The following is a 27951-nucleotide window of genomic DNA, read 5'->3' as shown; positions in this document are numbered from 1 at the left end:
AGACCCACCCTCACATTGGCGTGTTACCTGTTTCGTGCGCTTACTCATGACAACTTGAAGGAGATGAAAAACAGTTAGAAAAGCTCGCGCAACGATTTCAGTACATTTTGTGTTTCCGTTATTTGTGGCAATAGCACCACGGCTAGTAGCTGTGCTGCAATCCGTATAAACGAGCAACAAACAAACATAGTATACATACAAAGTGTAAGGAATTGTACGACGAGCGACGACGACGACGACGACGCTGCTACTATAACTATTACATACAGAGGTGCGAGGTGTGCAATCAAAAGCTGAAAAAAAATAAAAAAATTAATAAAAAAAATAATAATAATTCTTAGTGCTAGTTATTTGCTATTATTTGAGTGTTGGCTAAGCGATATTAATAAAAAAAGATATTTTTGCCATACATACATACACAATCGCGCATATAAATACATACATAAGTGAAAACGAAATATTTCAAGCGCAATTTTCTATTTGTGATTTTCTTTTTGTGCGAAAATATTTCTCGCTAAGTCTTCAGGCACATAAATATTTCGCGTAAATAGACGGCTGTGTGTGTGTGTGTGCCAGTAGTTCTAGCTGCATATTTAAATGCTATTGAAAGGTTAATTTCATTAACACTCTCTTGTGAAAGCGTCAGTGCGCTGTAACGGTTATATATGTATGTAAGTATCTATGTGCGCTGCGTTGGAATGCCGTTATGCCACACACCTTCACTGCCACCGAATCGCGTTTGTATTTCGCTGTGTGTGTTCGTCCTCTAAACTCGCTTGAAAAACGCGTACGCGTGCCTGTGTGTGTGTGTGTACACGCTGTTTTGTAACCAAAAACTGTAAAAATAAAAATTGTGCATTTGCTTTCAAATAAACAACAAAAAAAAAAAAAACAAATAAAATAGAATTTAAAGCAATTGTGTTTTTCTGTGTTAAAAAGTTCTAAATATTTGCTTATTAATTTTTTTTTTTAAATGCATCTATATGTTTCTTTCAGATTTGTGCAAAGTAATAGATTTTTAATAAACAAGTTACGCTTGAATAACAAAAAAACCATCGACCCATTCCACCCGCAAACACACACATACACATACTAATAGAATGGATATCTTAACTCAAATTCTGAATATGAATGCTGGCGGCGCGTATGGCGGTGGCAAGGCGGGTGGCGCCTTTGATCCCCTCACATTTGCCATGAAACCGCAAGTGGTGATACGCGCTCTATGTTGGGTAAGTTGACAGTTTTGCGCACATTCTGCAGCTTTTGTAGAAATTCATGCACATACAGTTAGTATTTTTTTATATATTTTTCTAAAGTATATACTATGTACTATATATATCGTCACCTAAAATGCATCAGAGGATTTGAAATTGAGTTTTTTATTGCTTACGATTCACTACATCATACTACATATATATGTATGTAGCATAAAATTGTCTGCTTCCGTCGTCAGATATAACCGATATATAACCCATATATAACCGTTTTATAACCAAAACTCAAATTTTGTTTTAGTTATGTCGTTTTTCCTTCACTGCAAACTTATGAAAAGTGATGTTACGTTATTTTGCATTTTAAGTGACAATATACAGTTACTATTTTTTATACATTTATGAATATGGTTATACATAACTAGAAGCTAGGTCACACAAAAAATTCTAATTATACCACTATGTAGATAGTAGTCATGAAAAAGGGTGTGATTTTGACAGTTTCTTCTATTTCTTCACACAAACCAAATTTCTGACTTTCAAACTCTACTAAAAAATATTTATATAATTAGTCAATTAAAAAGTCCCCAACCAACATATTTTTTAGGCAAAACTCTTTTTTATTTAACATACTTCCCTACAAGGGTGATACACTGATTATAGCGACCCTCTAAATTAGTTTTTAATATGTTATTTTAAAAATTTTGTTTCAGCAAATTGAAATATTTCACGCTAAATACATTTTTAATCAAGATTTCGTTTCAAAAAATTAAAATTATAATAAAATATTTGTTTTTAAGAACATGAAGCAAAAATTTGTCGGCAAAACGTTCAAATAAATAAATATAAATTTTTCGCTGCATACTTTTAGGCGATAAATTTCAAAAATGTGGCTAATAAATGAAAAAGTAATTTTATAAAGTTTAGAAACTGTTATATTTTTGATATAAATTAGTTTCATTCAATATGCTATTTTCAAAATACATTTTTAATCAAGATTTTTCTTTCAGAAAAACGTAAATAAATAAATTTTTTCCGCTAAATTTCAAAAATGAATAAATGAAAAATTAATTTTATAAAGTTTAGAAACTGTTATATTTTTGATATAAATTAGTATTCAATATGCTATTTTAAAATTTTTGTTTCAGAAAATTAAATTTTTTCACGCTAAATACATTTTTAATCAAGATTTCGTTTCAAAAAATTAAAATTATAATAAAATATTTGTTTTTAAGACAACATGAAGCAAAAATTTGTCGCCAAAACGTTCAAATAAATAAATATAAATTTTTCGCTGCATACTTTTAGGCGATAAATTTCAAAAATGTGGCTAATAAATGAAAAAGTAATTTTATAAAGTTTAGAAACTGTTATTTTTTTAATATAAAATACTATTTAATAGTTATTTTCAAATTTTTCTTTCAGAAAATTAATTTTTTTTCCGCTAAGAACATTTTTGTGCAAATTTTTGTTTCAGAAAATTAAAATTTTTCTCGCTTAACACTGATACACTGATTATAGCGACCCTCTAGCTCTTCAATACCAGTTTTGTTGTATGATTTGACCTCTGCTGCAAAATAGGCCTTAGTGTCGGCGATCATCTATGCATGCGATGAAAATTTCTTCACAGCGAGCATTCTATTGAGATCTGAGAACAGGAGATAGTCGCTGGAGGCCAGATCTGGAGAATATGGTGAATGCGGAGAAATTCGAAGTCCAGTTCATGGGTTTTTGCCATCGTTTACACTGACTTGTGACACGGTGCATTGTCTTGGTGAAAGAACACAGGGGTTCCCCTGAGAAAGAATGCGCCCACGTTGGCAGGTTAACTCCTTACAGGATCATCTAAAGTGACAAATACGTATTTTAGTTAAAACCTTGACTTAGAACTTGAACGAAAGAAAAAACTGAAAATTGGTTTTTTGGCAGACATTTTTACAAAGAAAAGAAAATTTCAGTTTTTTCAAATTGTTGTTGTCGAAAAAAAATTCTTCAACCCAGTCTTTAAGAATTGTATCTCAAAGACCTGTGTAAACTTTTATAAAGATCAGTGGAGTAGTTCTCGTAGCTCTCTTGCCAACCGACTTCAAAAACACAATTTCGAGAAAAAGGCGTTCAAAGACGGCGCACTTAGCCTAGCTAGCCTTGAGCGCACAAGTTCTCAAGGCTGTATCTCCGAAACTATTACTCGGATTAACTTGAAAATTTACGACAATATTGTAGAGGTCTTGTAGAATTTAAAAAAATAAAAAAATATCGATTTTTTTTTGAAACCCGTAAACCCATGTAACCCGTTAAAACACTTATTTTTCAAGGTAGTCAATAAAAATTTTTCCATACATATCGAAAATACAGACGCCATAACCTTGCCAGCCTGCTTCTGTGTTTTTCCACACTTTGGAGCAGGTCCACGTGTGCAATCCATTTGGATGACTGTCGATTTGACTTCGCTGTGAAATGATGGTGCCATGTTTCATCCATTGTCACATATTGACGCAAAAACTCCGGTTTATTACGCTTGCACATCTCCAAACCCTACTCCGAATCATCAACTCGTCGTAGTTTTTGGTCAAAAAGTGAGCTCGAGCGGCAACCACTTTGCACAGAGTTTCCTCATACCCAAATATTCGTGAATGATATGATGTACATGTTCAGTTGTTATCTTTATAGACCATGTTATCTTGAACGACTTCAGTTTATGGACATCCAAAATTATTTTAGGGATCTTTTTAGTTTTTTCGTCGGTAACAACCTCTTTTGAGCGTCCACTGCGTTCACCGTCTTCGGTGCTCATTTCATCCCGTCTAAACTTAGCATACCAATCCTTGATGGTTGGTTTTCCTTGTTCAAATCCCAAATAATAGTGATCAATCCAAGCCTTGGCTTTAACCGTAGTTTTTTCCTCCAAAAATCAATGCTTTATTAACAGACGAAAATTCTTTTAATCCAGTTTTGTAAAATAGCACAAGTTGCTTCACATAAAATATAGGGTAGTCGAAAAATGTCAACTTATTGTTTTTTATAATGTATTTATAATGAACTTTAATGAACCAAATATGTACCACCAGAGACATTATTCCATCAGTGTAAAACTTTTTTTGGTTTCTCGGCGAAAAACTGCGTCAAGTAATTTGCATAGGCTTCTCTTGAAGCCAGCTTTACTCCACTAAGGAAGTTCTGCATTGACCGAAACAAATGGTAGTCCGATGGTGTAAAGTCAGGACTATATGCTGGAAAACTTCCCAGCCAAGCTCTCCCAGTTTTTGCCGAGTCATCAAAGAAGTGTGTGGTCTAACGTTGTCCTGATGGAAGTCGAAGCCCTTTCTGTTGATCAGTTCTCGACGTTTTTTCGATTGCTTGCTTCAATCTCATCAATTGTTGACAGTAAAATGTAGAATCAATCGTTCGACTAGGCTGGAGCAGCTCATAGTGGATGATTCCTTTCCAATCCCACCAAAGACTCAGCATAAGCTTTCGAGGTGTCAGTCCTGGCTTCGCGACCATTTGTTGAGCTTCACCACGCTTGGACCATGATCTTTTTCGCACATTTTTGTCGTATTTGATCCACCTTTCGTCTCCCGTTACCATTCGCTCCAGAAATGGTTCGATTTCATTTCGTTTCAGCAAAGAATCGCAGATGTTAATTCGATTCATTAAATTTTTCACAGACAATTCATATAGTAGCCAAATATCGAGCTTCTTTCTGTAGCAGGTCTTTTTTAAATGGTTCAAAACCATTTGATGATGAATGTTAAGTTCCTTAGCGATGTCACGGCTGCTTATACGATAGTCCTGTTCAATCTTTTCCATAATTTCATCGACTTTTTCAACGATAGGTCGACCAGAGCGAGGTGCATTTTTCACATCAAAATTTCCAGAAGGGAAGCGAGCGAGCCATTGTTGTGCTACACGAACTGATACAGCATCGTGTCCATAAATTTCACAAATTTCATTGGTGGCTTGCGTGGCATTCTTCCCTTTTTTATAAAAAAATTTCAAAATCTGGCGAAATTTCTTCATTATTTTCACTCATTTTTGAACAGCTGTAACTTTTTTTCAACTTCCCCGAATTTATTTATTTTTTTGTTAAATGAAGCTTAAAATCTCATCTTTTCAACACTATTTGGTATAACACAATGTGATTGGTAGCACTGGAGATATACGACTGCAACGACATCTATTGACAATATACGAAAAGACTTTTTCGACTACCCATATTTTGGAATATCTAAACTATCGATTAAAAAAAAATTTACTAGAATACCGCCTTACTTATACTTGTATATCAACTTTCCTTACGTTACATATCAGCGTTTTCCACTTCATTTTTATAGCTCCCTAAAGTAATCACCGCTTGGTTAACACATTTCGGGTAGTTTGGGACGCATGTGACATTTCTGTGTTAACAACTTGCCATACAAATCAGGCGCAAGAGCGTGTGCTTCAGATTTTTTTGCGTTTGTGGTAATTAACACGAATCATAATAATAGCACGCACGCTTATTTACCGTTACGCGAGTTAGTGTGCTGATAATTATAGTCGCTGTGAACTCGTCTTTGTTTGTTAATGTTGAGTTCTGTGAGAAGAAGTACATGAAACTTGGTTATACATGAAAAAATAACAATGTTATGCAGTTAAATTTAAATATTTTAATTTTTATATATTTTTCAGAATTTTTTATATTGAATTTACATTTTTTTATATTTTTTTAGCTTTTATTTTTTTCTATTTTAATTAGCAAATTGCTTTAATATTCCACTGCTTTCGCAATAGCTGGAATTTCGTGTGAGCACTATTCGTTGAAGCGTATAAAACTAGAAAAAATTCCACAAACTTTCACATTTCAAAAATTTACCCTTTTTCATGTCCCACATAAATATATTATATATTCGTCACTTGATTGCTGACAATATGATTTGTGTAGAGTGTGACTTTGATATTCACATTGTCAGCGTGACAACACTATATACACATTTATATACATATGTACAACGCCTACCTATATGGTATACTACATATACTTAGGAGTATATGTATTATATATACATATGAATATAATACATTCCATACTCTATGCAAGTACCTATAGTTAAGTCCCCAGTGCATTGATTGTCATTCGATTTTTTGCTCACGTCAGTGCTGTCACTACATTGCTATGTCCTGCCAACAGATTGCCAATGTTAGTGTAGGTTACTTAGACTGGCTGTCACGTCATATATATGTATGTAGACCCACATTTCCACCTTCCTTACATTACATATCAGTGTTTTCCACTTCACCTTTATAGGTCCTTTGTAATGTCAGATGGACGTTTATTATTAATATGAGCTGAAGTTTACTTGATATCCAATTCTGATACTTCATGCATTCCCTTGAACTGCGAAGCTCATAGATATCTAAGCCGAGTTCTAGATAGGGTCCGACATAAGAGGAAGAGATGTTCCAGCGTCTCTCTCATGCCTACTTCGCTGCACTTTCTACATGTGTCTACGTTAATAATGCCCATACGGCAGTGTGAAGCAAGTAAGCCTGTAAATAAGCTAACAAGCGTTCTGTCTTTTCGTGGCCGCATGACTAGAAAGCTTGCGTTTTTCCTTCTGCTTCCTTGCACTTGATCTTGGCGATCCTACATGCCACACATTCCATCTCATCCTGATCCGTCTGTCAGCCTTCACGGAAATTTCATTGCGTATCGTTTTCAGCGACCTGCGTGTTTCCTGAACGTTGCTACTTGTATTTCGTTCGCCAGAACGCCTTTGTGGCCTGGAATTCAGTATACATATATGCAGCACTATACCTACTGCCTCCCTGCTTCTAAGGACATTCTTTGACGCAATGCAATGTGAGATTATTGCTTCAATTGACGCTTCGCTATTTAAGTATACATATAGTATACTAGTATTCTTTATATCGTTTTCTGTGTTACTAGCTATCACTGCAGCTTTTCTGACCGCAAAGACTTCTACCTGAAAGTTGCAGGATTATTTCGACAGCGTGAAGGTTCACCTGCAATCTAGCTCCCCGCAATAGATCCAAGCGTCCACTCCATCAGCACTTTTTGATCCATCCGTGTGGATGTTGAAAGTTCCACTAATGGGTTGCATGTGCTTGCACCATCCATCCTCTTTTAGCGTTAAACCTTCTCTCCCAGAACAAGTATAAGGGTTTGCGGTTTATTTTATACACCAACATCTTGCCTATCGAGCTATGTCCGAAGGTTTTTGTGGAAAATCCACCTAACTCCGCCAATCTTGCAGCTGATTTCGTTGTCGAGCTTTCTTCTACAATGTCAATCGGCGGTTAGTGGTGACTAGCTTTAGTAAACTGTTTCAGAATAATTCTTGCCAACAGGTGCTACTTCGGACTGAATAGAGAATTGAGAAGTAAAGTCCTCTCTTGACGAACAAAGACCAAATTCTACAAGTCACTCATCATCCCCGTCTTGCCATGTGGTACAGAGGCATGGACCATGACAACATCTCGAAGAGGGTTCTGCGGAATATTTATGGTCCTTTGCGCATTGGCATCGGCAAATACCGCAGTCAATGGAACGGTGAGCTGAACGCATAGTAAGTAGAGATTTCAACAAACATAAAGCCTACTAACTTAAAAAAAAAAAATCTGGTATTTTAAGGTGAGAATTTTTGATTGAAAATAGGTTTTTTCTATATAAAGTCAAAATAAGGAGAAAAAATAAATGTTTTAAATAAAAGTAGTTGTCTGAAATTTTCACATAAATTCTTAGGTTATGTGAAAGAGGTGTGTGTAGAAATGTTATAGATCATTTTATTGCCTAAAACTTTGGCATATAACTTTTCTCTATAGCACTCCCAGTTTTGCGGGAAGTCGAGATTAGATAAGACTTTTAAAAATTCAACCACGCACCTTCTCTTCCTCTTCCCGACCTCAGTTCTTATGGTTAATGATGATGTACTAAATAAATTTTGGTTAATGATTTGGGTATAAAGCGTGTCAATGCTAGATTCGTAGCAAAAAAATTTGCAAAACTATGTCGAGTAGAAGTCGAAAAAGCGATGACAACATAGCTGAAGACACTGTGTATTCATCAATTACTGGTGACAAGACAATCTAGTGAATATTGTTCCAAAAATTAGCCGAAACCGGAACGACTAAAAATTCGGTAAAGACCATTCCAGCCAAGGCTTATAACAAGTGTATGGTAAATTGGAATATTTGTTCGCATGTTTGTAGGGACTCTGGTGCCTATTTTGAAGGCGATTACAAGGATTTGTATTAAATCTTGTGAAAATATAGTTCTTTTTGTTAAGCACGGGTCAAATTTGATCTCGTTCAAAATTAGCCTCTACGTAAGGTCTACGAAGCGTACTTTTCTACTGGACTGCCCCAAAGGAAAGAGGCTGTTAGTTGACTAAGCAAAGAAGTGGTTTTCGTTGTTGTTGTTGTTGTTTTAATGGATGCCTAATCGCCTTTAGGCAAGGATTAGCTAAGTTTTCGTTAACGTCATCCAACGGAAGATCCAAGAAACCTGCTGTTTCGACTTCGTCGGACCAAAGGGAGAGGGGTGTCAGATGGCTGGGGTTGGTGGGGAATGCAAAGGGGTGGCCAGTGTATAATGGTTATGTCGGGGTCTAATGGATAGGTAGGATTTTAGTCTGTTATAGTATCCCGAATGAAAGCCAGAATCCAGAACGAAGCTGTGCAAGGGTCACTCTCGTTTCTCGCGGCAACTCGAGCTCTTCGTCTGCAAGGTTTCTTGTTTTCGTTATGCGAGGGTTCCTTACGTGGATGTATACGTCATGGAATGTGATTACATAATTTGAAATTGACAAAATGTTTGATTTGTATTAAAGGGTCATAATAAGAATTTCACATTAATTATATATGAAAATGGAAATTTGTGTGGTCAATACTGATTTCCAATATGCAGGGAAAAAATATTCATACATACATATACATATGTATTTATGCATATGATAAATATATATTTACATATATATACATAAGCATATAGTACTGTATATAAGTATGAGGCCACACAAATCACTTGATGTCCTTCTGCAGCACGCCTCTTCGTTCATCCGCCCGCACAAGGCCATACAAGGCCATCTAATGCACAACATTTGCCTTTGTCATTAGTTTCGCTTCACTCACGGCGAATTTCAAAAAGTAAAAAAACAAAACTGCATATGTATGTATATATAAACATATATATCTCTCAGTAAGAAAGCTTGCCACAGTCCACTACCCAAAATGCCACCCATTATGGGGTATGATTATGACACGTAGGCGTCAGTTGTGCATTGCCTCATAGCCAACAGTTTACAAAGTTTTGCTTTTGCTGTTGTTATTGTTGTAATTACATAAGTCCCATGTTGGCAGTAGTTTACATATTTCAATTTCTTTGTTGTGGACAAGATATTCTGTCCAAGTCCATACATTTTTATATATACACATACACACAGGGTCCGGCACTCGAAGGGTAATTAAAAAAGCCATAAATTCGGTTTGGAAAATTACTTTTATTTATTTTAAAGTAAAAAATGTGTGAAAATAATCATAAATTCAGGACTAATTCACTTTTGCTCGATATGACCACCTTTTGCCTTAACATTGGCCATGAGACGGTCAAAAAACGAATCGCAAGCTGCCCGAATGTGACTTGCCGGTATTTTGGCCTACTCATGGACAACGGCTTTCTTCAGCATCTCGAGACCGGTGTATTTTTTACTTCGGACCTTGCTCTCCAAAAGAGAATAATCCATTGGATTCGCATCTGGTGAATTCGAGAGCCATTGTGTGGTCGTAATGAAGTTCGGAACGTTGTTTTTCAGCCATTCTTGGTTCACTCACGCTTTGTGAGACGGTGCTGAGTCTTGTTGAAACGTCCATGGTTTGCGACCGAAATGTTTGTTTGCCCACGGCTTCAAAGCAGCCTCCAGAACACCTTCCCGATAATATGTCACATTTACTTTGACGCCAGGCTCGTTGAAAAGAATTGGACAGTGCCCATCTAGGGTGACTGCGGCCCAAACCATTATTTGTGGCGGGTGCTACCTCCTGGTGGCCAACCGATGACTTAGATTCTCGTATGAACGGTCGGTCAAGTAAACCCTATCGTTTTGAGAGTTTACGAATTGCTCAATTGGAAAAATTTTTTCGTCATGTTCGGAATTTTACCGCTTTCGGCCAAGCGCTCTCTAAAGTCTTACTTGTTGCTACTTCGGTGTGAGATCATGGGCCTTTTGGAACTTGTAAGGCTTGACCTTGAGCTCATTTTTCAATATGCGTCGGATGCTGCGGTCGGATATTTTCAGTTCTTTAGCCATTTGATTGGCACTTCGTCGTGGATTTCGCTCAAGTCGCTTCTTCACTTTCCGAACCATCTCACGTGACGATGCAGTCTTTTGATGATCACCTCCATGGCGTTTTGCGATGCTACCAGTATCATTGTAACGAGTGATGGTGCGATAAACAAAAACTTTATTCACATTAAGGTGTTTGGGCTCACGAACAATTGCTGGCTGTGATTTTCCAGCTAAATATAAAGCAATCACACTATTACGTTTGAATTCCATCGCTGATCACTTTTTTTGCGTTCACTTTTGGCAAAACGCTTTTGTACACTTGTGAACAATACTCCGAACTGTCATTCAGCAAATTTATAAACAGCTGATTCCAATGCGACAGCTGGACGAACGGTCTGAAGTTGGCCGGACCCTGTATGTTTTGCAGTATAATTCAAATATTGAACAGCTTTTCTCTTTAATTACTTTTGTTGCTGTTGCTGTTAGTTGGATGGCGTACTGCTTTTACTACTGTGCTTCATCTTTCTTTTATGCTTCTTCTATTGCACTTTTATTACTTTAGTTTCAGTTATTTAGTAGGAAAAATACTCACCACTTGCTTCAGCATTAACTTTTAATTGAACTCAAAAACAGTTGGTCCGGCAGCCTTGCCAACGTTGTGATAGGCGGTTGCTATCGGAAACCACCACTAGCTCCTGTCAACTTCACTCACTATTTATTTAACTAACATGTCTTCGCAAACTTGGCCTTGACGGCAGCAAGCGGCAGAAAGGAAAGTGAATTTCTTTTTTCAATTTAAACTAGGTCAGTGTGGGCCACTTTCCCACATCTGTGCTATTAAATGTTGATTCATTGCGTTGGTTTGTGGTGTGTGTCGTGTATTGGCGCCACAGCTGTCATTCTGTCTGTCACACCATATGTTGTGGGTGGTCATGTGCATATTCCTGGTGTTGAAATCAAAGAGCAATTCGTGATTCATTATTTTTATTATAATTATTGTTAGTATTTCTAACGGTTGCTCACTTTCCGTCTATTTGCACGAGTAGCGCAATATGGATTCTTATAGCCTGAAAGAAAAGGGTGGAGAACATATAAAGTATATACTTATGTACATGTATCAATGATCAGAGTGACGAGCTGAGTCGATTTAGCCATGACCGTCTGTAAATAAGCAAAATAGTCTCTCACTGCCATTGGTACAATCTATGAAGAATTTCTTTAGATCAGACAACTACAGTAGAGGCCCGCTAATCCGGACATGGCCTAATCCGGATTCCACTGTAATCCGGACAGGGTTAAAAAACTCAAAATTTCTATTATGTCCCTTGTAATCCGGACCGACATTCTCTATCCGTATTCTCTAATCCGGATCACATGTTTATTATTCACTATATTCGCTTTTATGCTTTATTGGTTTAATTTTTTTTTTGTTTTTTTGGAACATGTGTATTATTTTTTATAATAAACAAACAGAAATTTATAAATATTTTTTCATAATACATAGTTCTGATATGTCTTTGGTAATCCGGATTACCTTATATTCCGGATAGGGGCCGGTTTTTATTGATCCGGATTAGCGGGCCTCTACTGTATAGCGTATAGAACGGTGATCCATTTGGTGGTTCACTTATTCTTTAAAGAAAAAACACAGAAGCTTCAAATTTAATGGGCAAAGTTTATTATCATTCGCAAGAACGTTCTTTGACATTTATTTTTTTTTTTTAATTTTTTCTTTTAAATGTTGGTCCATCTAGTGAGTTCAATTCTCGATGACTCGTTCGATCATTAACGGTCGCCATTGACGGTTTCGTTCTCACGTTGGTTTTTGAAGAAATATGGTTCGATGATTCCAAGGGCCCACAAAGCAAACCAATCGTTGTTTCTTTCTGGACGAAATGGCAGCTCTTGAATCTCTTCAGGTTGCTCTTCGTCTCAAATGTGATAATTTGCTAATTTACATACCCATTGACAAAAAAATGGACCTCATGCTGAACAAAATTTGTGTCGAAAAAGTCGGAACTTCTTGGAACTTCTCAAGAGCCCATAGAGCGAAGCGTTGTCGCTTGGGAAGGTTGAGAGGCTTTAGTTTTTGTAAAAGTTGACAGCTACTGAAAAAAGTACCTCTACTTGGATCAACCGTTATAAAAAATGCACCTGCGAAGGCATCAAAACTACGGTGGAGACGAAGTTAAAGTCCGCAAACACAAATTAAATGAAGAAATCTAGAATGAAGAGCTCATTTGATACAAACATACATTACTCTGTGACGTCATTTCTTTGCAAGTAATACAAAAGTTTGACAGTTTCTTGATATTTCCTTTTTTTGAAAATTTTGTATAAAAAAGGGAAGAATGCCACGCAAGTCATCAATGAAATTTGTGTAGTTTACGGAAGTGATGCTGTATCAGTTCGTATAGCACAACAATGGTTCGCTCGCTTTCGTTCTGGAAATTTCTAAATTTTGATTTACACTGATGAAATAATGTCTCTAGCGGCAAAATGGCAAAAATTGTTCGAACAAAATGGTACATATTTTTTTTATATTTATTATTATAAATAAAAAAGTAAGTTGAAGTTTGTTTAGAAATACGAAAAGACTTTTTCGACTAACCAATATACGTATACAATATATGTATATAATCATATATCCATATTCATGTACATTTATGAATGTATGTATGTATATTTAGTTATGTATATTTATAACAAATGTATTACAAATGTGCTTAATCTTGTTATAATTTTTTTTATTTGTGTATCTTGTCTGTTTATGCAAGTGCAATCGATTATTTAGACAATTCAGAGTAATTGACACTGGTTTGGGAGCTTGTGCTTGTGTCGTCAACAAGCACAATGATAATTTAATATTAATTGATGTGATAAATGAAATGCAGCAAGGAAATAGCATGTACAGCAGACAAATGTTACAGCTTTTTGGGTGGTTGAATACACACATGCATAAGCACCTACAACGTACATATGAAATTAATATCTTTGTTTTTTGTGTTATTTTAAGGGGGTACTCTCATGTGAACGCATACATTTTACCACTTTTTAGGAAAATTTTTTTTATGCGACAACAAAATTCAATCATTTTCATTTTTTAATATATTTTTATTTGTATTTTGAAATGTACAAAAATTTTTTTTTTTTTCGTTTTTTACATTTTTAATATATATTTTTTTTAAATCAAAGTAGTCCCCAACAAAAAAAAGTAGTTCTCTGGTCATGGTGATAGCGGCTGTTCATGTTGTCTGAAATAAAAAAATCGAATGGATTATTATTCAGTAGTTCTGCGGCTATCGTCATTAAAAAAAATGTTGAACTTCAAAAAAAAGTCCAAATAAACAATTCTGATAATCAATTTTCCGTATAATCGAAAATCCGATAATCGAAAAAAAATTATGTTATAAGAACTTCCGAAAAATGTATTACATAATACCTATGTAATTTAAAATTTTGGTTTTTTTTATTGGTCTTCGACGTAAAGAATCACATCGTTTCATTGCGGCCAAGTCCCTGAATCGTTAAAAAAAGCAATATCAAGAAAATATTTTGCGAAATGGTACTTGACATAAACAATTCTCTCTCGTTATTTATTATCGGACGACGACAACTATAACAATTAGTAGTCCGGATAATCGAACATAATCGGGATTCTACTGTATGTAAATTTTAAAGCAATCGGTTGAATAGTTTTTGTTTTTTAGGAGCATGACAGTTTCAGAAAATGATGATTCGAGAAAAATACGTGTAAAGTTTACCGATGCAAACAATAGAAACTTAGCAGCTGCAGACTTGTCATGGCGCCTGGTAGACAGTCGCTTACGACACGTCGGCGACTATGAGCTGTAACTTATCAAATACTATGAATTTCGGTCTGAATTTTTCACAGCATGTTTTCAATAGGTTTTACTGTCAAAAATCGATTTTTCGAAGTGATTACATGAGAATACCCCCTTAAATACAATAAAATATTTTTAATTTTATTTTTTTTGGATTCTTTTTTATTTCAAAAAGTAATTTTTTTTGAGAGTTTTATAAAAAAAATTCTGCGGCATATACTTACATATGTACTACTATGAGCAAGAGTTAGTAAGACTTTATTCATATTTTTAAAATTCTTAATTTATTCTTTAAAATCCAAAACGCCCCCCTCAAAGTATTCCCCCTTCCCATAACCCCCGCAATACCTTTATGCAAACGTTGTTTTCAATCCTCGAAACACTTGTTAAAGTCAATTTCCGGAATAGCCTTCAATGCTCGTGGCGATTCACATTTAATATGCTCTATTGACTCAAAACGGTTTCCCCGGAGCGGTCGTTTGAGTTTGCTGAATAACCAGAAGTCACGCGAAGCTAAATCAGACGAATATGGTGGTTGCGGCACAACATTGGTTGAAAATTTGGCGAAAACCTCACGAATCATCAACGCAGTACCGTCGCATACATTATTGTGGTGCAAAATCCAGAGTTGGCGACCCACAATTCCGGCCTCTTTTCACGAACAGCTTCACGCAAACGACGCATAACACTCAAATAGTATTCCTTGTAGTCAGTTTTGTCAGTCGGAAGAAATTCGGAGTACACCACACCTCGATAATCGAAGAAAACTGTCAACATAACCTTGATTTTCGATCTGCTTTGATGTGGTTTCCTCGGCTTCGGCTCACCTTTACCACGGTATTCGGCCGATTAATCGTCCTTTTTCGGGTCGTAAGCGTAGAACCAACAATCATTGCCAGTAATAATACATTCCAAGGCATCCTGGTAGTCAGAAAGCATTGTTTGAGAGACGTCAATGCGATGCAGTTTTTCGAAAACATTTATTGATTTTGGAATCAACCGTGCTTTCTCTTAAGCCCAAATGATCTTTCAAAATGGGTTTCTCTGATCCTTCCGATATTCCAACGATCCCAGTAAAATCGTTGACTGTTAATCGCCGATTCTCAATCAATCACCAATTCCTTTATTTTATTGAAGTGTGATAATCAGTTTTTGTTGATGGTTCGTCGTCGCCGCGTTCTCGACGCTCTTTGAATAATTTCTACCAAACAAAAATACGCTTAATTGTCCCGGGCCTAACAGCGTAGATTAGCGATTTCACAGAACGCCACAAAAAATAGTACAGTGGTGCTAAATCGAATGATCTTGGAGACCTTGCCACAGACCCCGACGAGAGTTAATTTGCACACCCAAAGTTTCATTTTATAAATTGATTGCCTTTTTGATCATGTAGCGACACCTTGTTAGAACCAAAGGTCATCCACATCAATATCCTCCAATTAGGATACGAAAAAGTCACTAATCATGGCTCTATATCCTTCTCCTTCGATTGTTACTTATTATCGGCTTCGTTTTTGTAGAAATGTGCACCGATGATTCCCTTTTACCAAAGAGCACAATTTTATTATTCACCTACCATTTAACCAAAAGTGAGCTTCATGGCTAAAAAAATGTTTTTGTGAAAATCGGAATCGGTGTCCATCTTGGTTTGGGACCATTCACCGAACGTGTGTCGCGCTCAATGGTCGTTCAGCTTAATTCGTACACGAGTTGGATTTCGTTAGCCCACGAAACAAGATCCCTTTGCAAAATCTTCCATAAAGTGAATGGGCACAGCTCCAATTGTTGCGAGCGATGGGGGTTGGTCTTATTCGAGTCTTCTTTGAAACTATGTTTCACAACAGCAACAACGTCTTCGGTGCGCACTGTACGGCCTGTCGATCCATGGTTGCTTGAATTACCGATGGCGATTATGTTGACATTATTTCTATAATAAATTTGCACGATTTGCAAACGTTGTTCCGGAATAAGTCCATTTTTTTTATAAAATGGCAAAAAACTGCTTATAAATCCAGTAACGACTATCAAAAAGACAAACTCCGAAAAAATAATGTGTCATTTATATTCTAAAAATGGAATTTATTGTCAAAAAAATAACAATTCTTGAAAAAATTAGGAACGAATTAAGTAAAATATATTTCATATAAACCCACACGTCTAAAAATCACCCGTTACTTACTTTCACAAAGACAGTTATTAACATTTCTTTTGGTTTCGTAGACCCGACTGTCATGGAACGGCGCTCAAAACCACTATTTTTGTATGATCTCAATTATAATTGCTAAAAAGACTTCTGGAAAAATTTACTTTCGAAAATGTAGAAAAATAAGGGAACATGCACAAGTATTCATACACACCGGGTAAAATATAAAAATGCATTAATACACATGTATAACCGAAAGCAAGTACAGTCACATATATATATTTACCGTCTTATGTTGGCCTCTATTTTGAATATGTTTCCTGGTACTACTGCTCATTGTTCGCATTCACTTTTTATGCTAATGCATTTGTATTCTTTATGTCTTTTTGTTTTTGTTTCCTTGCCAACCGCTTTCAAATATCCAATAATGGCATACCATGACTCGCCTTATAGCAATAATCGCCGCACGAGCACTTTCTGCAGTTATTTCCCAGACACATATACATATATACTTATGTACGTAGCTTAGTAGTAGTTCTCAAACATATTACATATCTCTGACTTGTTTCCTTTCCTTTGCCATGCTTTACTTCCTACTACTTATTGCAGCGAACATGTCTAAATAGCAGCAAAAATAAGTAGAGCAGAAGATTTTTTGCGACATTCCTCCATTACTCTGCGTCGCATTACAATGGCGATAAGAATGGAGGCGACAACGCTGGTTTTGCCGACAACAAGCGGAAGAGCGAATAGCCATTGTGTGGGCATTGGACAATGCGTAAGGCGAGAGAAGTGGTGGTGGTGAATGAAAAAAAAGTGACGTAAAAATGAAGGCAGCTGGCGCTTGGTGTATGTATGTGGGGGCACTTCACTTGACAGCTTGGTTAGTGGGCGTGTAGCACATGAGGCCGAGCAGGGCAATAAGTAGTTACAAGTACATAGATATAAGTATGTGGCTGTATGATTTTTTATTGTGGCTTATAATAGGTTGTTTTTTTAGGGGTATAGAAGTATTAGACTAAATACTGTTCTGCCGTTCAAATTTTTCATCCCTTTTTTTTAACTCAGTCAGTCGTAATGTTTTGACTCGGGATTCTATGCTAAAAATCAGTTCAGTTGGAAAAGGCTTACGGTGATTCAGTTTTATCAGAAACACAAGCCTACGAGTGGTACAAAGCCTTCAAACACAAGACGATCGAGAGATCGTTGAAGACATGTCTGATTCTAGACGAGCTTCGAGAGTGAAGGATATGGTGCTTGAAAATCGACAAGGACAAGTGATAGAGAGATAGCAAGAAACCTCGCTCGTTCGTTCGAATGATTTTGGTGAATATTTTGGGTACGAAAAGCATTCTTGCTCGACTCGTCCTAATAAAGTTGAATTTTTTTCAAAATGAGTACCGTAAACAGGTCTCCTTGGACATGCTTGATCGTGCGAATTCCGATCCCACATACATGAAGAGCAGTATAACTGCCTAAAAGAGATGGGTTTATGAGTTTGGCATGCCAACAAGTCAACAATCATCGGAATGAAGGGGGAAAAACGAGCAGAAACCAATAAAACCACGTTAAAGCCGCTAAAAAATCATGGTGTTGCTTATTGTTTTTTTTTATATTCATAGTTTGGTGCGTCATAAATTTATTCCGGCGGGACAGACGGTCAATAAGGAGCTCGATTTGGTCGTATTGAGGCCTGAGAACATTCGTCGATAAAGACCGGAATTGTGGAAGAACAAGTCAAGGATTTTACACGATGAGAAGCACCATCGCATTGAGCCACGATTGTGACCGAACTTAAGGCCATAAATGCAATGAATACTATCGATCAACCACCATATTTCCCAGATTTGGCTCCGTGTGATTTTTTCCTGTTACCAAAACTGAAATTGCTGTTGCCGTGGAGCCCGTTTTCAGTCTATCGAAAATACTTATATATAGCAAAATTCGTTGAAAGAGCTGAATGCCATACCAAAAGGTACTTATGAAAAATGTTTCGAGGATTGGAAAAATCGTTGGAATATGTGTATTAAATCTGGTGGGGATTACTTTGAAGGCGACGAAATAAATATTCATGAATAATTAAATATTTTGTTTTTTATTAACAATTTCCGGGTACCATGTACTATACATATCAAACAAGTGTTTTTTTTTTAAGAGTTGTCTTGAAAGTCTTATACCTTTATAAAGTTTGAAACATCTAAAAAACTACCTTACCATGCCTATTGTAGGAAATTGTGCCTAAAGCTCTTAACTGTTTCTATTTAGCGCTTTCTACGTACTCGTGGCGGTGTAAAGAAAGCCCGTGAAATTGTTTGGTACGTGAAAATTCATTGTTATGTCTATTGATGCTTTGATTGAGGTGATATCCGTACTTGGTCACGGTTGATAACATTGAGTATACGTTGGAGACTTGAGCAAACATATGATTGTTATCGTATCAGCTTACGAAGCGAGATTATTCTTTGCTTAGTTGTCTGCTCTTTAATTAAAAGTGGCGCCTGAAGGATACTACTATTCCGCGTTCTATTATCATTTCGATTACCATCTAGCGAAGGTTGGAACTTTTATAATTTTACAATGCAGAGACTACCTTAAATTGTTGTTTGATGCCGTGTTTGGGCAGTTATGTAATCATTTGTTATATGTGGCAATGTAAGGGATTTTGTAGTTGCAGAAGCATTAAAAATATTTGCTAATGCGAACGAATACTACAGAAATGACGGTCCAGAACCGGATATCAATCCAGATACGTTCCGGTTAAGTAGAAATTTGAAATAATGAAAATGATGTTTCAAAAAACAAAATTCAAATACAGTCACCTGTATTTTCAATTAAATATAACATTTCCACTGTCTAAAAGTTAGAATATATCATATTTATTATGTATTTACGAAGTTGGAGCAGTGATCTGCTATTCACAGTAAAAACAGTCTGCCGGACCAATGTAGTATATGTATTTCAAACAGAGGACTTTGCTTTGGGAAAGCCGCGGAGCTGACCTCTAATGCATCAGCACGAAATATCAGAGTCAACAAATACGTGGAAAGTCAAGCAGCAATCAAGGCAATCAAGGCTTCAACTTGGTTTTACATAGCGACCAGAAGTGTCTTGGAATGCAGGGCAGCAGTGGAGAGTGTCGCCAGAAGCAAGCGAATTCACATCAACTGAGTGGCAAGGCACAAAGGTGATCGGAAGCATTGAGATAATGAACGAGATAAAAAAGAGTGGTGTACGGCTGTTACTGGTTACAGTCTGGTGGAGGCATACGCCTGTAAAATGGGACTGACAAATCGAGACGACTACGGAATTTTCTTCTTGGAAAGAGTATCCTGCAACTCTTGTGCAATTGTAACGCGTTGGCAAGATTTTTTTTCTTTTCGAAGGGGGAATCTTTCATAGATACCCTCAGTCCAAGACAGCATGCAGGATTCATACTGCACGCTAAGGGTACACCTCTTTCGGGACCACGCTCAGTATGGATTATCATACCATGCTGAACTTGCGTAACAGTACACCGACGTACTAAACCCTAACTCCGACTGCAGCTAACCGATTCTACGAGACTGCCGTTAAGCATTTCTTCGCAGAACCTGGCTCAGCCAAGGTTAGCTCTTCGTGGACACCTTCTGAACTATATTTTTCTACTTCTTTGCTGCCTTTTTTTTTCAGTTCCTGGAGAGCAATTGCGGATCAATTCTTCACTTTATTCCACACGACGTATCATGTGGCGCACTATATTCTCTGGAGTCACACGTTTGTTGGTAATAATTTCTAAGTCATTCCTCTCTGCTTCCAATTACGGACAGTAAAAGAAAATATGCTGCGCGTTTTCGCTGCCATCACCGCAAGAACATTCTGTTCCAGTCTCGCTGTTCTTTCCATCAACCCATGCTTTCACCTTTCTGATTAGTTTATACGTCCACCTTCCATTTTCTGCCATGCCCCAGCGCCTCTGCCACTCACATATATTTTCCTGCCTTTCCTCGTTTCGCTCTGCTGTTGTAAGACGTCTTCCAACGCTTCTTGATTTTTCATAGACTCTTTTGAGCTCTAATGCCATTATGTCCGGTGAAATGATACCCGCTATGACTCCAGCTGCCTCGTGCGACACCATGCGGAATCCACAAATAACTCTTATTGCATTAAGTCGCATCAGAGATCCTGCTTTCTTGACGTATGTCTTATTTTGCATTGCTGGTCCCCATATGGGCGCCGCGTACATTACCACCGACTGACTGACTTTAGCCAATATTGCTCGCTTGTCATAGCTTGCTTGGATCTGCTCAAATTAGCGTCAAGCATCCTAAAGGATGCCTACTCCTCATAGACTTCCTAACGAAACTCTAACTGGTATCGCAAAGGATCAAAAGTAGTCTATGCGTAGCTGTTTAGCGTACCATGCTAATCTAACATAACCTATATACATTTTCTTCTTCTTAATTGGCGTAGACATACGCGATTATAGCCGAGTTAACAACAGCGCGCCAGTCGTTTCTTCTTTTCGCTACGTGGCGCCAATTGGATATTCCAAGCGAAGTCAGGTTCCTTCTCCAAACGGAGGGGACGTCTTCCTCTTCCTCTGCTTCCCCGGTGGGTACTTGCGTCGAATACTTTCAGAGCTGGAGTGTTTTCATCCATCCGGACAACATGACCTAGCCAGCGTAGCCGCTGTCTTTTAATTCGCTGAACTATGTCAATGTCGTCGTACATCTCGCACAGCTTATCGTTTCATCGAATGCAATACTCACCGTTGCCAATCCGCAAAGGAACATAAATCCTCCGCAGAACCTTTCTCTCGAAAACTCGTAACGTCGACTCATCGGTTGTTGTCATCGCCCAAGCCTCTGCACCATATAGCAGGACGGGAATTATGAGCGACTTATAGAGTTTAGCTTTTGTTCGTCGAGAGAGGACTTTACTTTTCAATTGCCTACTCAGTCCGAAGTAGCACCTGTTGGCAAGAGCAATCCTGCGTTGGATTTCCAGGCTGACATTGTTGGTGGTGTTTATGCTGGTTCCTAAATATACCAAATTATCTACAACTTCAAAGTTATGACTGTCAACAGTGACGTGAGAGCCAAGTCGCGAGTGCGACGACTGTTTGTTTGATGACAGGAGATATTTCGTTTTGCCCTCGTTCATTGCCAGACCCATTTTCTGTGCTTCCTTGTCCAGCCTGGAGAAAGCAGAACTAACGGCGCGGGTGTTGAGGCCGATGATATCAATATCATCCATACTATATAGTTGCTATAAGAAATGCAACTGTGAAGGGTATTGAGTTTCGGTGCAGTTAAAGTTCACGTATTTCCTATTTTTCGCCCCTGAAGAAACTTCGTCCGTATAGCTCATAGTTGATTTACTCGTAATTGCAATAAGTTTTAATTTTTTCTTGGAATCTTGACGCTATGAAGTGTGCACGTACCAATTCTACTATGGAAATTTATATTGCATTTGAGCATAATAAAAATAAATTTTCATGACTTCAATTGGATTGCATGAAATGCCGAGTTGAGTGTTTGTGTTGTGTGCGGTCGCTAGGGAAATGGGTCAAGGTGCTACATGACAGGAATAGTCAATATTCAATAGTTGTTTCACTACGGACAACCGAGCGTATGGCATTTGGTTGCCACTTGTGAAGGTTAAAGTTGTCAGAGTATGCGAAAGGCATATATATATATGTATATATAATATATATATATATATATAAATATATAAATATATATATATATATACATATATATATATATATATCAACAGTTTTACTAAAGAAATAAATTTTGCTAAATTCTAGACTTAAAACCTCTTGAAAATGCTAATTATATTATCTCTCCTATACATTGTTGCTGTAATCGGCTCAATTGAAATGATAAACCTTATTATACCAAACATACGTATCTACAGTGCATCGTGAAAGTAATGAACTCAATTTTCAGGGTTAATTAATTTCGCAAAGTCACATTACTTTTTCAATCTATTAACATTATACACACTTAATGAGAATTTTTAATTGAAAATTCATTCAGGCGGCGCTTACATAATAATTATCACGTACCATCTAACGCTTTTCTACACACAGTCATTCACACACACAAACACCCACATACCTACAATACAAGCAGTATTTCTCTATTCTCTATGCTCAATTTTCATTTTACTTTCAGCTCTTTTCCATCGTTGTCTTTGGCTGCATTTCATCGGAGGGTTGGCGCACCGACGAGAATGGCAAGGAGGTGTGTCTGTACAATGGCGATGCCATGGCGTGCAAATATGGCAATACAATCGGTGTATTCGGTTTTCTGGCGTCGATGGCCTTCATCGCTGGTGAGTACCTGTTCGAACGTATGTCATCGGTGAAGAGCAGGAAACGTTATGTGATGGCGGATATGGGATTCTCAGGTGAGTGTCAATTGCTGTGACTTCGTTTTGAGAGAAGAGCTCAAACCCGGCGTTGTGATTTACAAGTTTGTTAAATTATAATAATTTTAATATTGTATTTTGCTTTTAGCATTCTGGGCCTTCATGTACTTCATTTCGTTTGTGTACTTGTGGTCGCAGTGGTCCTCTGCGCCTATGCCACCAGGTGGTGTTGGCTCTAGTAATATGGAAGCGGCAATATTTTTCTCTTTTTTCTCGATTTTTGTGTGGGTGAGTAAAAGGAAGTTAAATGTAAACAATTTTCCATAGTTTCGTTATATCATTAATTAACTAAAACAAGAAAAAACGTTAATTTCGGCTGCACCGAAGCTAATATACCCTTCACAGGTGCATTTCTTTTAGTAACTATGTGTTCGGTTTGTATGGAAGCTATATGCTATAGTAATCCGATCTGAACAATTTTTTCGGAGATTATATTATTACCTTAAGCAGTAATCCATGTCAAATTTCGTGAAGATACATTGTCAAATGTGAAAGTTTTCCATAGAAGAACTTGATTCCGATCGTTCAGTTTATATGGCAGCTTTATGTTATAGTGGTCCGATATCGGCAGTTCCGACAAATGAGCAGCTTCTTGAAAAGAAAACGACGTTTGAAAAATTTCAAAACGATATCTTAGAAACTGAGTGACTAGTTCGTATATATACAGACAGACTTTGTAGATCTTCGAAATTTATAAGTGTTCTTAAAGTGTTTAGTAAATGTTTAATGTTTTTCAAGGTCCCAAACACTATACATAGTCATTTTTGTGAATATCAATACAGATATTAAGTTAAGTATCAGAGAAGATTAGCGAGGTTCGGAGTTGACAAAATTTTAAATACCAGAGAGGGTTGCCGAAGAAGAATTGAGAAAAAGTCGGCAGACGTATTGCAGCGGAGGTCACAGTACAGCTGAGGGATGTTGGGTACATGAAAGAGTTTAAGCAGAGACATTCCGAAAATCTTCTTACTATTTTCTGAAGGCATCTAAGAGTCTACACTTGGTGACTTTGTCTCTGCTCGCATACCGTCGAGGGATTTGTGGACGGGACGAAGTCTAAGGAGAAGAGGCGTCACGGATGGGTCGAATCGCGGAAAGAAGCTATACGTCAAGTTTAGTTTTAGGCTAAAGAAAATTCTAACTTTAACCTTCCTTTCGAGATTCGACAAATCCGTGAGCGCCTCTTATTGACGTGAAGCTAGTTTAGTTTGAGACTAACGAATCATTGCAGTGTTTTGAACGCACAACTGCTGGCCATAAAGGTAGCAGAAGATATATTGATCCGAGAACAGCCTCTTTCAGAGTATTGAGAATTCACTCCGACAGGAGAGCGGCAGTACTACAGTATCTGTCCTTACAATCGATAGTTTTAAGCTAAATCATAATCAGACTCTTTTGGGTGCCTGATCATAATGGAATTGCTGGTCACTGCAAAGCCGGTGAGCTCGAAAGTGAGCCTTGTCCCGATTACATGGCATTGGAAACGAGCTGAGTCTCCGATGTCCTCTTGCTTTCAAGCGTTGTTTAACAACCAGCTTCTGTATGGCCACAATACATATATTTTTAGCCTAAAGTAGAATGCAGGAGATCCACTGAACTACATGCTCTTAGCAAAGTTCATCTTGCCGCAATGCAGGAGTTCTTAGCGGACATTGTCCAATGAAAATACGTGCAATAAAGTTAAATATCTTGTCGGAACCAAATTGTTAAAGGATTGTGTTGGAGAAAAGCACTTTCTTCTCCACAATTAACCTTTTGAAAGACTGAGATTGATACATTTCGCCAATTATACCTTCGGCGAACTTGGCGAATTAAATGAAATTGATATAGCCGCCTCAACAAAATTGTGACAGACTCAAAGCCCTTTGTCGATTGAAAGAGATCTTTACGATCGATACTTAGGAGTATTTCGGTATCACAATATACCGACGTTCTTAGTTGGTCAAGTGCAATCCTTACTGGCTTTTGTCACAGGATCGAATTTTGACTTACATACAAGAAATAAGTTTGTCTCGATATCGGTCTGTTAGTCCCATAACCTTGATCTGAAATAGCTGCTGTCATTGGTAGTTTGTAGCTAGCTTCTATATTAGAATATTTTCTTATCTTACCAAGCTTCCGAGCTTAGTAAATGTCAGTTTGTTACTTCATACTCTTTTATTTATCTATGTTATCGTACATTGAAGTTATTTACAAATATACATAGTATAATACTGTTCTTCATTTAGGCACTTTGCGCTTTTCTCGCCTACAAACGTTTCCTGATCGGCGCCGGTGATGAATTCACATCCGCCTTTGAAACGGATCCAGCGAACGTTGTGCATCAGCAAGCATACACAAGCTACTCCATGGACAACGACAATGATCAATACAGCACGTCACCGTTTAGTGGCCAACAACAACAAGGTAGGATATAATTATACTTGTATACATATAAACGATGGTGGTTCAATAAATATTTAGGCTCACAACTCGAAAGTTACTATCGTATGTTACATTCTCGTAGACGCTAGTCCATCATCTCATAATAGAAGACCACCGATTTAAGGTTTGCGAAATAGCTGAGACATCTTAACTGAGGATAACAATTGAAACCGTGAGATCACTTGATAGTAGTGCTTGACGCTGTCTCACTGGCACAAACGAGAAACAAAAAAAAAACTGCTCCACTCCGAAAAAGTTGAAGATTGACGTATCGGTCGAATCTTGAAACTGAGACATCTCAACTGAGGACTGTGGACAAAAAAGAAAATAAAAATAGCTCCGCTCCAAAGAAAGCGACGATTGGCCTATCGGTCTATAAAGTGAAAGCCAGACCGAATGTCTATACCAAAATTGCTTTGCAAAATTTCGTGCCGGCAATTTCGATCTTGAGGGTGCAGCACATCTTGGAAGGACTCAAGTGCAAGGATGAATCAGCTCAAACCACTCCGAAGACCGATAGTCACCAAACAAAGGTTATGTTGTCTATTTGTTGTCCGACAATACCACGATCAATTCTGAAGGGTATTGTGATCAGCTGGACAAATTGAGTGAAGCACCTATTCTTCAGACTTGGTACCTTCGGACTATTACTTGTTCCGGCTTCTGCAAAATTTTTTGATAGAAGGACCTTTACCTCAAATCAAGACGTCAATAACCACTTGGACCAGATTTTTACCTGCAGAGATCAAACATTTTATGAGCGTGGAATTAATATCTTGCTCGAAAGATGACAAAAGATATGGGACCCAAATGGAGAATAATTAATTTTAAAAAATGTCTTAAAGAATAAAAAATCGTGTTTAAAGTGCACTAAAAAAACACGAAGTTACTTAGTGAACAATATAGTACTGCTTCGAGTACTGCAAAATTCGAGATACCAACTGCAGCCAGGTCCTACTGAATCGAAAAATTTCAAAATTGGAGTGTTCTCTTCCATCCGGACAAGATGACCTAGACAGCGCATCAGTGGCCTCTTGATTTGCTGAACTATGTATATCTCGTACAGCTCATCGTTCCATCAACTGCGGTACTTGTCGTTGCCAATGCGCAAGAACCATAAATCTTCCGGAAAACTTGTCTCTCTAACCTTTCTAAGGTCGACTCCTCAGGTAATGTTATTATCCGTGCCTCCGAACCATAAGGCAGGACGGGAATGATGAGTGACTTGTAGAGTTTGATCTTTATTCGTCAGGAGGGGACTTTTCTTTTCAATTTCCTACTCAGTCTAAAGTAGCACTTGGTGGCAAGACTGATTCTGCCTTGGTTGTCAAGGCTGATATTGTTGTTGGTGTTGATGCTGGTTCCAAGATAGACGAAATTATCTACGACTTCAAAGTTATGGCTGTCAACAGTGACGTGCAGGCCAAGTCGGGAGTGCGATGAATGTTTTTTTGATGACAGAAGATATTTCGCCTTGTCCTTGTTCACAACCAGATCCACCTTTGATTAAATGTATTGAGCTACAAGGAGACCGCGCTGAGCAATAAAACTAAATTATTCCAAATTTTTATTTTGTCGGCTAAATATTTATTGGACCATCCATTTGTTGCACCTATTTTGATTCATATCAATTCTGGTTTTTTGTTTTTATAAAATAGGTATGGAGCAGCAAGGCATGGAATACCAACAGCCCACCTATTAAAGTCAGCGAGCTAATACTACGTGTACAACATTAGCATTATAATAGGCTAAGATATAATAACGTGTGAGCGCCATTAAAGCTCATGCAATTGGGCATTTGTGAGTTAAGTATGCTTTGCGCTGTACAGATTTAGCAGAACAAAAACAAGTTAATTTTTAAATAAATAAATGAACCGCAAACACCGATAGTAAACATATACAGACATGAATACATAAATACATAATGAAATAGTAACGTAAAATAAATATAAATAAAATAAAAAAAAAATATAAAAAATATTTGCTAAACGAAAGACAAAGGACAGTTACTCACAAAAGCCACGAAAAAGCTGTAAAGTTGTAAAAGCTGTAAAGCTCTGCCCATCACCCAAACAACGCACATTCAGAGATGAAATTAGGCCGCAAGCTTCATTGGTATCTCAGCAAATTTCAATAATTTGTTGCATGAGAAGTGCTATTTTGAGGTTAGCGGAGCTTTGTTAAGGATTCTTGACGTTACTCGTTTTCGAAAGGAAGCCTGTTGGTGCTGAGCTCTCAAAATAATGTGTAAGTCTGAGGTACTTATTGAATTGTGGACCATGAACTTAAAAGCGTTTGTGTATTATAAAATGGCACTACAGTAACTACTTGATTGTTTGAACTATGCATAGGTGGAAGCTACTTTTATTGACTTTGCATTATTTTTATTTTTTTTTATTAAAAAATTTTTGGCAAAAATAAAAAAAATTTTTTAGGTTGATATCTAGCTAATTATATATTAAATTCAACAAAAAAAAAATAAATAAAAAAAAGATTAATATTTTTTATTGAATCCTAAAAATATTTGAGTCGTATAAAAATATATTTTTTTAAATTCAGAATTAAAACAAAAATTTAAAACTTAAAAAAATATGCATGTATATATTTTTTAATTAAAATATTTT

At 37.1% G+C, this 27951-nt stretch overlaps 1 protein-coding gene across 3 annotated transcripts; it reads left to right on the top strand.

Moving 5' to 3' along the window:
* Window positions 1-8: 8 nt before the first annotated feature.
* LOC126756701 (synaptogyrin) lies at window positions 9-27873 on the top strand. Of its 3 annotated transcripts, none has more exons than XM_050469949.1 (6): window positions 9-271; window positions 997-1229; window positions 22648-22882; window positions 22992-23131; window positions 25132-25309; window positions 26986-27873. In XM_050469949.1, exons 2-6 carry the CDS (start codon window positions 1101-1103, stop codon window positions 27027-27029), a joined length of 726 nt encoding a protein of 241 aa, XP_050325906.1. In that variant the 5' UTR covers window positions 9-271; window positions 997-1100; the 3' UTR covers window positions 27030-27873. The 3 variants fall into 3 exon arrangements, with proteins under 3 accessions (XP_050325906.1, XP_050325907.1, XP_050325908.1); XM_050469950.1 differs by having other exon boundaries at window positions 9-278; XM_050469951.1 differs by lacking the exon at window positions 9-271 and adding an exon at window positions 333-675.
* The last annotated feature ends 78 nt before the right edge of the window (window positions 27874-27951 follow it).

This window comes from Bactrocera neohumeralis, chromosome 4 (genome assembly GCF_024586455.1).
Source record: "Bactrocera neohumeralis isolate Rockhampton chromosome 4, APGP_CSIRO_Bneo_wtdbg2-racon-allhic-juicebox.fasta_v2, whole genome shotgun sequence".
Lineage (NCBI taxonomy): Eukaryota > Metazoa > Arthropoda > Insecta > Diptera > Tephritidae > Bactrocera > Bactrocera neohumeralis.
Note: the sequence above shows the minus strand (reverse complement) of the source record. Positions and strands in the feature narration are given on the sequence as shown.

Bases quoted from the DNA above. Each gene is read 5' to 3' on its own strand.
- LOC126756701 (XM_050469949.1), top strand. From the start codon at position 1,101: ATGGATATCTTAACTCAAATTCTGAATATGAATGCTGGCGGCGCGTAT. The intron at 22,883-22,991 runs GTGAGTGTCAAT...TTTTGCTTTTAG, and splicing joins GGCGGATATGGGATTCTCAG to CATTCTGGGCCTTCATGTAC. The intron at 25,310-26,985 runs GTAGGATATAAT...TTTATAAAATAG, and splicing joins TAGTGGCCAACAACAACAAG to GTATGGAGCAGCAAGGCATG.